The sequence below is a fragment of the Musa acuminata genome, chromosome BXJ1-6 (assembly GCF_036884655.1).
Source record: "Musa acuminata AAA Group cultivar baxijiao chromosome BXJ1-6, Cavendish_Baxijiao_AAA, whole genome shotgun sequence".
NCBI lineage: Eukaryota > Viridiplantae > Streptophyta > Magnoliopsida > Zingiberales > Musaceae > Musa > Musa acuminata.
The window spans coordinates 7,893,523-7,905,724 of record NC_088332.1 but is presented as its reverse complement, the minus strand read 5'-3'; the positions used below and the strand labels follow the sequence as shown (position 1 = coordinate 7,905,724).

General features: G+C 43.6%; 2 protein-coding genes across 2 annotated transcripts; both read left to right on the top strand.

The window, feature by feature from the left end:
- The first annotated feature begins 5,307 nt into the window (after nucleotides 1–5,307).
- Nucleotides 5,308–7,699, top strand: LOC103987329 (ABC transporter G family member 16-like). The gene has a single exon (XM_009405598.3). The coding sequence runs from the start codon at nucleotides 5,342–5,344 to the stop codon at nucleotides 7,424–7,426; it is 2,085 nt and encodes a 694-aa protein (XP_009403873.2). The 5' UTR covers nucleotides 5,308–5,341; the 3' UTR covers nucleotides 7,427–7,699.
- Nucleotides 7,700–8,631: 932 nt separating this feature from the next.
- LOC103987328 (ABC transporter G family member 20-like) lies at nucleotides 8,632–11,143 on the top strand. Its single transcript, XM_009405597.3, has one exon. It carries the CDS (start codon nucleotides 8,777–8,779, stop codon nucleotides 10,949–10,951), a length of 2,175 nt encoding a protein of 724 aa, XP_009403872.2. The 5' UTR covers nucleotides 8,632–8,776; the 3' UTR covers nucleotides 10,952–11,143.
- Nucleotides 11,144–12,202: the final 1,059 nt, after the last annotated feature.

The following is a 12,202-nucleotide window of genomic DNA, read 5'->3' as shown; positions in this document are numbered from 1 at the left end:
CACCACGAGATGTCATATCCTGCAATTCCAAAGGAATATGCTGGCTAGACCCCTTCAGAATTTTCACGACTTAAAAAGGGTCCCCGTCACAGAAAAATGTATAAGATACTCCTGTAGCGCCTGCCCTTCCTGTTCGCCCAATTCTGTGAACATAAATCTCCGACATAGTAGGAGGCATTACAATATTCACATCTTAATTTTTTTTTCTTTTTACCGAATCACATCTTTTCGAATAATAGTCGAATAAATAACTTAGAAGAATCATTAACTCTATCAGGTAGAAAAAAGTTTGCTCTCCGAATTCCATCCAGAGGTTATTCTGAAAATAAAAAATAAATAAATTTATTATATTAAAAATTAAAAATAATTTTTTTAATAATGCTAAGTAGAAACCGTTATAAATCGACTAAAAATAAATATATGATAAAAAAATTATTCACCCTATTGATGTATATTAAATATCCGAAAAAGTACTCCTTCCAACAACGGATGAGGAGATTTTATCTAACTGGATGAGCAGAACTTAATTAAATCGATCTCTAATACTTATTTAATTAGTTTGGAACCATTATAGAACTGATTTGAATAAATCTAACTAATTCGAAATCACTTTGAATTGATATAGACTAATCAAAGTCTAATTTAAATTAATTAATATTTAGGTTCAAATTCAATTATTACATAGCTAGGTTAGACTTTGCTAGTGGTTATACGTACTATATATGACTTTGCATGTATCGCATCAGGTCGATTTAACTCATAGCCCATGAATTAATCATGTGTGTCGCACGTTAGAGTCCATATTACGTGGCTCAATTAGCCCGTCGGCTAAGGCCTAGCCTAAGAGTTAGGCTCAATATATTAATTGGGCCTAGTTAGTGGATTGTGGCCTAACCTATGAGTTGGGCTTAGCCGGGCTATTTCAACTCAATTCTTATACAATTTCATCAATATTAAAATATGACAATGTATATTCACTAACAATAATATATTAAAAAATATATAATAACATATTAAATAAGATTAAAAGATAAACTTCAATACAAGAAAATAACATTCTTAATTCAATAATAATTAAAAATTATATATTCAATATATATGACATGAATAATTTCAACCTAATATAATCAAACAATAAAATTCTAAACCTTAAAAGGATCAAAAAATATAAAAAAAAAACTTAGATAATATATTTTAATCTAACAATATTATTTAAAGGATCAAGAAATATTTTTGAACTTCATACAATATATTTTATCCTAAAAAAAATAAAATCTCTCCCATTAAATAGAAGGAGATGAGCCCTTCCTTTAAGGATTTTTTTAATTATCATATTTATTTATTATTATTTTTTATTTAATATATTAATAAATATGACTTCATTCTATTTGAAATACTTAATAGTTATTTTCTATATCATAATGATAAATAAACAAATAAAAATTAATATTTTTAAATTACGATACCAAGCAAGAAAATAAAAATTGATTTCTAAATTAGGACCGCAAGGTATCATCTCAAATTTTCAACAGATATAACTATACTAAAAACATAGATAACATGCAAGATATGCATTGAATTAATTGGACATCTATCATTCAAAAAATAAAAAAAAACTACAACATGAAATATAAGATAAATAAGAAAAAAAAGTGTAATAGGTGCATGGGAGACCAACTATAGTTTTTATATTTTTTTTTCATGATCATCAGTTTTTACTATCGATCTTTTTTTCTAATAAAAATTATTTATTATTATAATTTTTTATTTTTAAAATAGGAGATAACATCCGTACTATCTTTTTATATAATATTTCATATCTTTTATAACTTAGAATTATAACTAAATTCAAAAGGAGGAGATTCAAATTGAAAATGAGAGTTTAAATACTTTAGCTTATGAATAAATGCTCTATCAATAAAGCTTAAGTGGGTTATTTATAGACCGACTTCAAGAATAAAACTAAAAATTTAAATTATCTAAGATTTTTTAGTATGGATGATATTATTACCATAACCAGAGTACAAGTTTGGACTAAGTGATATTACCATCGACTTAGGCGATATCATTATCGAAAAGATTGACAATTAAATAGTCTATAGCGATTGATACAAATGCCTAGGCCTAATGATATCACTACCCAAGCTATCTATTTGATCTTCTAACTGACTCAATTTGGTTTTAGTTTAAGCCTAATGACCTTATTTATAAATTGACATAGTTTTAACCTAATACCAATTCAAATTGACATATAATGATCTCGATTAAAACTTTAATAAGTCAACTACACAGATGATATATTTAGGAAGCTCTCCACATGTTGAATACTATTCCAACATATCTTTTGATCTTCCGACACTTTGTTCAAACCTCCGGCATATTGCTTGTTCCAACAGCAATTCGACTTTCTAACGATATATAATCATTCGATACGATATCTAAATTTTCTGTCACAATGTCTGAATCTTTAACATGAAGTCTGACTTTTAACATATCGATCAATCATTTAGCTTGATATATAATTTTTAACACGATAATTTTTCGACACGATGTTCGACCCTCTTACTCAATAATTGATAATTTGGTGGTCTAAGTCAATGATCAAAGTTTTTCTTTCGTCACTTCTCTAAAAAATATATTAATCTAATAAACTTATTAATTAATTTCATCATCAAAATATAAAATTCGATACAACATTCTTTAGATTTATTAGAAACAATCACAAGAGCACCTACAATGTAATTATTTATTAGATTCCATTATTTTTCTTATGCGCTGAAAAGCGTTCGAACAAGTTTATTATCCTTGCAGATATTACATTAGAGTTGCTAACTAAAGGTTGAAGGGACTTGGTTTTCATTCGTGTTAAATCTCTCGGTTGCTCCCATTATTTTTCTTTCTTTTTCCATAAACTTCCCGAATCTTGTCTCAAGAAACATCATCAATTCTCTAACATAGTCATCTGCCTACGTGAAGAAACATGTTCATATATTGGATATAATCTCGACTGTTTCAGCTACCCATCATTGTTCAAAAACAAGAAACGCAAAACTACACAGGATTTATCGATTAAAGGGAGATAAGTGATGGGAATAATAATTACGATAAGATTTGGGTGACGTTAGTTGGTCGAAACGACGTCTCACAGCACCTGGTCAACGCGGATCAGAACGTCGATCGAGACGCATTAAACTCCTGCTCAGACTCGATCCCTCATGCTACGTCAACGACGAGGTCAGACGCTACCTGCCCCTGCGGGCAGGCACATCAAACAACAGTAACTTTCTTTATAAATACCCTCGCGTTTAGTAGGAAAGGAGAAAAAGGCAGACAACTTAGCTAAACAAACCCCTTCCATCATCCACTGACTTGCTCGTCGGAGGGGTCGGGTCGAGCTTCCCGACTCGACCTGTGTGCAGGTGCGAAACCGAAGGCTCCCACCGGACCCCCAGGCGAGGAGATCCCTTCCGGAGGAAACGGTGACACCGTCTCGATCGGACCATCGCGCTCGGTCACCTCAACGGACTCGAATGTCATCCCAGGAAGATCCCCCCATCATCCGAATCCGAATCGAGTCGCGTCAACCTCGAGTCCACGGCTCAAGGTTGTTTCCCGCAAACGCCTCGAGATGAAACATATGTCCGGAGAATAGATTAGAAACACAAAACGTACGTAGAAACATCTTACGTACGCTAAAAAGGTTTTGAGGAGTAATATTGTATGTATTGAATAGTACATGAGATACAATTCATTCCTTATTCCTCGAGAGACAATTCCCATACGAATCTCTACTTCATACCATTGAATGCGGAGTACTTTGGAGGAGGCATCGTGATTGAGACTAGACAGGGCACTGAATGAGCACTGTGACCTGTCTCCCCCATCAATGGTGGTGGACCTTCTAATTTATGTTTTTGATCTCATTTGTTCGGCTCCATGAGTTAAAGATAACTCCCAACCATTCAACTCTCTTCTCTGACATCTACCATTATTCCACCACCAGCTTTCGATTCGAAGGGGACTGCCTTTTCTTTTATTTTAATTCTCAGTTCAGAAGATACCACCCCACCGTTATTATCTTCTTCTTCTCCTTATTTAACCTAAATAAGTTATCTATACTTTTAGAGACCAAACATACATAAAAACAAATAATAATAACACATGGTATTCCTAAGAAAATCAAATGTAGGTTTTCCCTATCAAACCGTTCTTTATATATACGTATAAAATATCTTATTTTATTGTCTCTCGAAAAATATTAAGTGTAGCAATGAATTTTCATATCGATAAGACTTGAGATGATTAAGTATAATAATAAATTTTCATACACTTGGGATGATCAATGTTTATATATTTTTCAATATATTTTTTATAGATTTTGAAAACGACACAATTAGTATGGAGCGATTTGCAAAAGGATACCGGCTCGCAAACTTAATAGATGGGCCAACCTATTTATTTTCGAACATGGAATTCATGGCAAATTAGTTGGGAAGTCGCCATAAAAATACCAACGGAAGGAGGAGAGAGGGGGCGAACGCTTGCTTGTCCATCCAACAATCATTGGAACGTATTCTAATTTTTTCTTACTATCTATCAGAGCTGCCATGCTCCATCGAGTCCATTGAAAGTAGCCATAGGCGAATGCTATACATAAATGCTGCCATCAAGGAGAGGGAGGACTGCGTAATTCATTTGGGTGCGTAGATCAGTTACCCTCGAGTAGTCCACTGGCATTATGTATCTTCTCGCCTTCCATTATCGATCGGATTTGCCAAAGATATTTCAGGTTCATCGTCGTCGTAGAGGGCAAAGGGACACAAGACGGACGACCACTCTAATTTCCTACAATAAATGCCACCTCTATCTCGTGTGACAGTGCGGCAGACAGCTTGCGCCCGTTGTAATCGGAGGCTGACTGCTGCTCTCGACGGATAAATGTAGCTTTCATGAATTTATGATCGCCGAGCTCTCCTTTTCCACCGTGATCTCAGTAAGTATTCCAACTCACCTTAAAGGTAGGTTACCTCACCCTCATGGAGAGATGCCATTGCCTGACCGGAACGAGCAGAGAGAGAAGTCACGGATCTTGACCTCTCTCCTTGTCCAGAATTAGTAGAAAATACAGATTTTCTACTACGTAGTGGAAAATACAGAATTTAGTAGGCTAATTGCAACAAAACAAATTCCGACAACCAGTAATAGATCTATACTACAAAATATCAGCCACTTGGATTTCCATGCACTGCGTGATGTGATGTTTCCTACACCATTCTTCTTATAAAAATGGGACACATATATAATCGTCCAATTCATCCTTCGTCCGCCCCGCCTCTCCCTCATGGCCATGACCAAGGAAGTCAATCTTACCCCCTTCAGTAGCCCCAGCCCCCTCCTCGCCCACCAGTACTGCCACCACCCCCTGGCCACAGCTGCCGCCGTCGATCCATGCCACTTCGTCCTCTCCTTCACCGATCTGTCCTACAGCGTCAAGGAGCCTCGCAGTTTCCCGTTCTTCCGAAAGAAGAACAACGAAACACGGCAGGAGTCGCTCCGCGGAACCAGGAAGCTTTTGGACTCCATCTCCGGCGAGGTGAGGACGGGCGAGATCTTGGCGGTGCTCGGCGCTAGCGGTTCCGGGAAGACCACCCTCATCGACGCACTGGCGAACCGCATCGAGAGGGCTAGCCTCCGAGGATGCATTACGCTCAACGGCGACAGACTCGAGGGCCGCCTCCTCAAGGCGATATCGGCATACGTGATGCAAGACGACCTCATGTTCCCAATGCTCACCGTCGAGGAGACCTTGATGTTCGCGGCCAAGTTCCGGCTACCTCGCTCGGTTTCGGCATCCAAGATGAAGGAGCGCGTGCAAGCGCTCATTGATCAGCTCGATCTCCGGTCGGCAGCGAAGACCATCATCGGCGACGAAGGTCACCGCGGCGTGTCCGGGGGTGAGCGCCGCCGGGTGTCCATCGGGACCGACATCGTTCACGACCCCATCATCCTCTTCCTGGACGAGCCCACGTCGGGGCTTGACTCCACGAGCGCTTTCATGGTGGTTCAGGTCTTGCAGAGGATCGCTCGCAGCGGGAGCATGGTGATCATGTCAGTGCACCAGCCGAGCTACCGAATCCTTGGCCTCCTCGGCCGCCTCGTCTTCCTCTCGCGCGGCCAGACGGTGTACAGCGGCCCCCCGCAAGGCCTCCCGGAATTCTTCGCCGTCTTCGGCAGCCCAATACCCGACGGCGGGAACCCAGCCGAGTTTGCCCTGGATCTCGTCCGCGAGCTGGAGGACACAGCTCCTGACGGCGCCAAGGACCTCGTCACGTTAAACGCCTTGAATCATCAAGCACGAGCACGGACGTCCGCCACCGCCGCCACAGGATCGTGCCTCCCGCTGCAGGAGGCTGTGAGAAACAGCATCGCGACTGGCAAGCTCGTATCCGGCGCGATGATTGACGGCGCTGCACTGGCTTCATACGCGAACCCGTTCTGGGTCGAGGTTTCGGCTCTAACCAAGAGGGCGATTATAAACATGTGGCGGATGCCGGAGATCTTAGCCTTCCGCCTCGGCGACATGCTCGTGACAGGCTTCCTGCTCGCGACCATCTTCTGGCGTCTCCGCGACACGCCCAAGGATGTTCGAGAGCGGATCGGCTTCTTCGCCATCACCATAACGACCATATTCTTCACAAGCGGCGACACTCTTGCCGTCTTCATTCAAGAACGATACATTTACATGCGGGAGACGGCCTACAACACGTACCGCCGCTCGTCTTATGTCGTCGCCAATGCTGTCACCACTTTTCTGCCCCTGGTCTTCCTCACGATTCCCTTGGCGTTCATCACATTCTTCGGGGTAGGCCTCTCCGGAGGCATGGACGGACTCGGCTTCTTCTTCTTGACTATCTTGGCGACATTCTGGGCGGGCAGTGGGTTCGTGACCTTCCTCTCAGGCATCTTATCGCACGTCGTGTTAGGTTACACCGTGGCAGCCGCTGTGATCTCCTACTTCCTGCTGCTCAGTGGCTTCTTCATCAACAGGAATCGGATACCGGACTACTGGATCTGGCTCCACTACATGTCGCTGGTGAAGTATCCTTACGAGGCAGTAATGCAGAACGAGTTCAGTAAGGATTTGTCCAAGTGCTTCGCTAGAGGAGTAGAGATGTTCGACGGCTCGGCGCTGGGGAGCTTGCCGACGGCAAAGAAGGTGGAAGTTCTTACAGCGATCGGCCAAACCTTGGGGATGCACATCACTAACGATACTTGCATAATCACCGGGTCAGATGTACTGCAGGAACAGAGCATTAATCAGCTCAACAAATGGAGCTGTCTCTTGGTGATCGTGGCTTGGGGGTTCTTCTTTAGATTACTATTCTACATTAGTCTGCTGCTGGGGAGTAGGAACAAGAGGAAGTAGTCGACTGTTCAGGAAATAATGAGAAGTAAAAGGTAGAATATGCGAGGAATGGAGAAGAAGGGGAGGAAAAAATTTGACTGCAAATACAAGTAACCCACGAAAAGGGTCCCAGAAAATATAAGTAACCCTGGTTAGAACAAAATGATGCAATACAAGTGAGCGAGCATACATGACCGAGGGTTTTGGATCATTTATTAGGGTTTCCATTTCTGGGATCTGAGTAATTCTTTTGTATGTTTTTCTTTTAAATTAGAAACAAAGTTTTTTCTTATATATGATCGATCTTCTGATATATATGGAACATACATTGAAGGGAACCAAAAGAGGATGCTCCCATGCTTGTAACAAAATAAATGCATCAAGAAACATCTACTAACCATCAATCAAATATGATTTCATGAACCAACCTTGGGCTAGCACTAATTCGACGGAAAGAGAGCTGCTTGCTTGTCTCTGTAATTGCTCGGCCGACGGAGGAATGGGAGAACGAGCTTCCGGTCTCTTCGGTTCGGTGAAGCAGTAGGCTTGGCAATTAAGACACTCGTCGAGTTTGGTGAGGAGTTATGGCACATAATAAATGGATGGATGGTTGATGCAATGGGTGGTAAGAAATAGACTGTCAAGAGACATCTCCTGGCACCGCAGCACCAGCTAGCTGTCGAGACTCCTTCGGATCATGCGCCATAATTCGTCTCATGTACGTATAGAATAACAACTCTTGTTTTACAGATGAACATTATTAGATTTAGTATCAATTAGATTTTAACTTTACCTTTATACGTCTAGAAAATGTTTATAAGATATAAACTTATTGAAAATGAAATAAATTAAAAGCGATAAAGTGTGCAGGAACACTGTCTTCTAAGAAGACTTTCTCATAATTCTCCAACAGACAACTACTACCGCCCACCGTAATCAATGCATGTCGTGATCCATCTTCCGGAGAGGTAACTAATAGATCTTTCGATGTTGCGACTCGATGATCCACCGCATACTCGAAAGCAAGGTTTGGAGGCCACAGCACAGCTGATGGTTTCCTACGACCACAACGCCGGCTGTGGATTCATGGAATGCACTCGATTCGTGAGTGAGAACGAGACACCAACAAATGCTTGATTCGATCGATGGAACAAACGCATGGGGTATTAGGATTTATAATTAGCTGCCCCGAAACCAACTACAATTAGTAATAATAAGGAAGCTTATCCGACCGCAAGCACCCATAGCAGCGTTTCCTCCTCCCCCATCCCATTCTTCCCAGGTGGACTCCCTCTTTTGAGACTCGTCTCCTTTCATGTTTGCTATAAAGATGGGAAAGCAGCGCAGCACCATCGACGCTGTCGGTTGTCCATGACCCATCCTTGCTTGTTCCACCGTCCACCCTCTCCGCCCATGGAACATCAACCTCATCTACCCACCAGCCACAGCAACAGCCACAGCCACAGCCACAGCCCCAGCCCCCTCCTTGGGCCCCATCACCACCCCCGCCACGGCGGGGACGATGATCCATCTTATCTTGACGACCAAGTGGTCGAGCTCCCACAGTTCCACTTCGTCCTCGCCTTCTGCAATCTCTCTTACTCTGTATGGAGGTCTCGGAGAATCTCATGCCACCGGATTGCCGCGGCGGACCCGGAGCAACCCCCTGCTGGAAGGAGAGTTCTTTTGGATTCCATTACCGGCGAGGTAAGGACAGGGGAGATCTTGGCGGTGCTCGGGGCGAGCGGCTCCGGCAAGTCCACCTTCATCGACGCACTGGCGGACCGGATAGAGAGGACCAGCCTCCAAGGAAGCATCACGCTAAACGGGGAGAACCTCGACAGCAGGCTCCTCAAGGTGATCTCCGCCTACGTGATGCAGGACGACCTCCTGTTCCCGATGCTAACCGTGGAGGAGACCCTGATGTTCGCGGCCGAGTTGCGGTTGCCTCGCTCGGTCTCGGCGTCCAGGAAGAGGGAGCGAGTGCAAGCGCTCGTTGACCAGCTCGGCCTCCGGTCAGCCGCCAAGACCATCATTGGCGACGAAGGCCACCGCGGCGTGTCAGGTGGCGAACGCCGCCGGGTGTCCATTGGCACCGACATCATCCATGATCCCGTGATCCTCTTCCTCGACGAGCCCACGTCGGGGCTCGACTCCACGAGCGCCTTCATGGTGGTCAAAGTGTTGCAGAAGATCGCACGCAGCGGGAGCATCGTGGTCATGTCGGTGCACCAGCCGAGCTATCGGATTCTCACTCTCCTCGACCGCCTCCTATTTCTTTGTCGTGGCCAGACGGTCTACAGTGGGCCCCCGCATGACCTCCCTGGCTTCTTCCGGCAGTTTGGCCGTCCGATCCCTGAAGGTGAGAACGCAACTGAGTTCGCCCTGGATCTCGCCCGTGAGCTCCAGGACACTAACGCCGGCGCCGCGGCCCTCGTCGACTTCAATCGGCGGTGGCAGACTCGTCCATCAGCACTGGTCGCCGCCGACATAACCCCACTGTCGCTGAGAGATGCCATGAGGATTAGCGTTTCGCACGGAAGGCTCGTCGGCAGCGTGAGCGTCGCCGACAACGTTGCCCCGGCTTCGTCGTTGCAGAAGTTCGCCAACCCAGCCTGGAAGGAAGTGCTGGTGCTGTCGAAGAGAGCGTTCATGAACATGAGGCGGATGCCGGAGATCTTCGCGATCCGCCTCGGTACCGTGCTCGTCTCCGCCTTCATCCTGGGGACCATCTTCTGGCGGCTCGGCGAGTCGCCCAAGGACGTCACAGAACGGCTCGGCTTCTTCGCCATCGGCATTACGACAGTCTTCTTCACGTGCGCCGACGCCCTCCCAGTCTTCATCCAAGAACGCTACATCTTCATGCGTGAAACGGCCTACAACGCCTACCGCCGCTCGTCCTACGTCCTATCCAACGCCATTGTTGGCATCCCGGCGCTGATCCTACTATCCGTCGCCTTCGCGGCGTCGACCTTCTTCGCGGTCGGCCTGGCCGGAGGAGGGGAAGGGCTCATCTTCTTCTTCCTCATCATACTGGCATCCTTTTGGGCAGGCAGCGGATTCGTGACCTTCCTCTCCGGCGTCCTGTCGCACGTGGTGTTAGGCTACACGGTGGCAGCGGCGATACTGTCCTACTACCTGCTGTTTAGTGGCTTCTTCATCAACAGGAATCGGATACCCCACTACTGGATTTGGTTTCACTACCTTTCCATGTTGAAGTATGCTTACGAGGGAGCGCTGCAGAACGAGTTCGGTGGCGAATCGTCCAAGTGCTTCTCGAGAGGGGTTCAGATGTTCGACGGCACGTCCATTGGGAGCCTACCCATGGAGACCAAGGTACAGGTTCTTGGAGCGATCAGCAAAACACTGCAGATGAACTTGACCAGCGACAGCTGCATCGTCACAGGGCCGGATGTGCTGCAACAGCAGAGCATTAATCAGCTCAACAAGTGGGAGTGTCTGCTGGTGACTGTGGGCTGGGGATTCTTGTTTAGGATTCTGTTCTACATCACACTCCTGCTGGGCAGTAGGAACAAGAGGAGGTAAGATGATCGAACAAGTCAGGCATACATGGAAGAACAAGTAGTCCTCTTGTTGAGCTGCATTTCTTCTTCTAAACGCATGAAGTTTCACTATGTAAGTGTTGCATAATCCTAGGCGTTCTGTTTTTGTTCCTCGACTTCGTTTGTGGCCTGGCGGCTGATGAAATTTGAATCAAATAAATCGGGATTAATTATATATTATCACTGAGCACTTGTGATGTTTCGACGATACGAGCAGAAACATAATTAAATATTTTATTTTCAGGGATCTAAATATTATTTTTAAAAATATAAAGATCGAAATACTAACGATAGTTAATTATAAGAGATAATTTATAATTAATCCAATAAATCATTATTTTGAGGTCATTGTGATCAGCGGTGGAATGAATTGTAAATAAAAAGGCTCTATGAACACTCGTTGAACCATCTAACATATAGCACTTAGTATACATTGACATATTCCCGACTTAATAATTCTTGTGACAAAGCTAATTAGCTTTTGCAATACTCACTAAGACAACTCACAAAGGTGATTGGTGTTTTACATATTTATTATTTTTATTTTAAAAGGAAAAACTAGAGCAAGAAATCTTTTTTGTTTGAAATCCCCTCATTTCTGCGATGGGAGTAAGTTGGGGTTACTCGTCATGTTTCAACATGAAAGAGGTCATGACACGATGTTATCTTTGATAGGCTATCGATCATATCACTTGTTGCATGGTCACCTATGATGATTATTTTTTAGGTTGACTATGGTCGCATCATCATCGACCAAAGTTTTATAGCTAGATTAGTTAACCTTCGAATCCGCTATAGTTTCACTCACATTGTTCGAAGGATGCAACCTTCACTCACATCATTCGAACGAAATTCTTTGTGACTGATTTACTCTTGTAATTATAGTGAGATACTTCTTCGTGGCTAATTCAATTGATGAGACATTCTATGTATTTATCTTTGATTTGATATGCATGAGTGTTGCTCGTCTCAATTTTCTATAGGCATGTTGCCTTAATTATAATCTTTGATTTGATTCGATTTGATTTTTATTGATTCATGATAGTTACCTTGACGATTCATAAGTACGGACGAATCGACATCAGTGTTAAGTTGAATTGTTAGGGATCCAAGAGAGTCGTGATATCGATGATCAACATGGTAAAGAATCTCGTATATACATTGCTAAGACGAAGATGATACTTCGAGGAGATACAAACTACTAGCAGAAAGCATCTTTCATATCGAATAATTA

What these genes read in the sequence shown, in the direction of transcription:
- LOC103987329 (XM_009405598.3), top strand. Translation starts at nt 5,342, where the DNA reads ATGGCCATGACCAAGGAAGTCAATCTTACCCCCTTCAGTAGCCCCAGC.
- LOC103987328 (XM_009405597.3), top strand. Translation starts at nt 8,777, where the DNA reads ATGACCCATCCTTGCTTGTTCCACCGTCCACCCTCTCCGCCCATGGAA.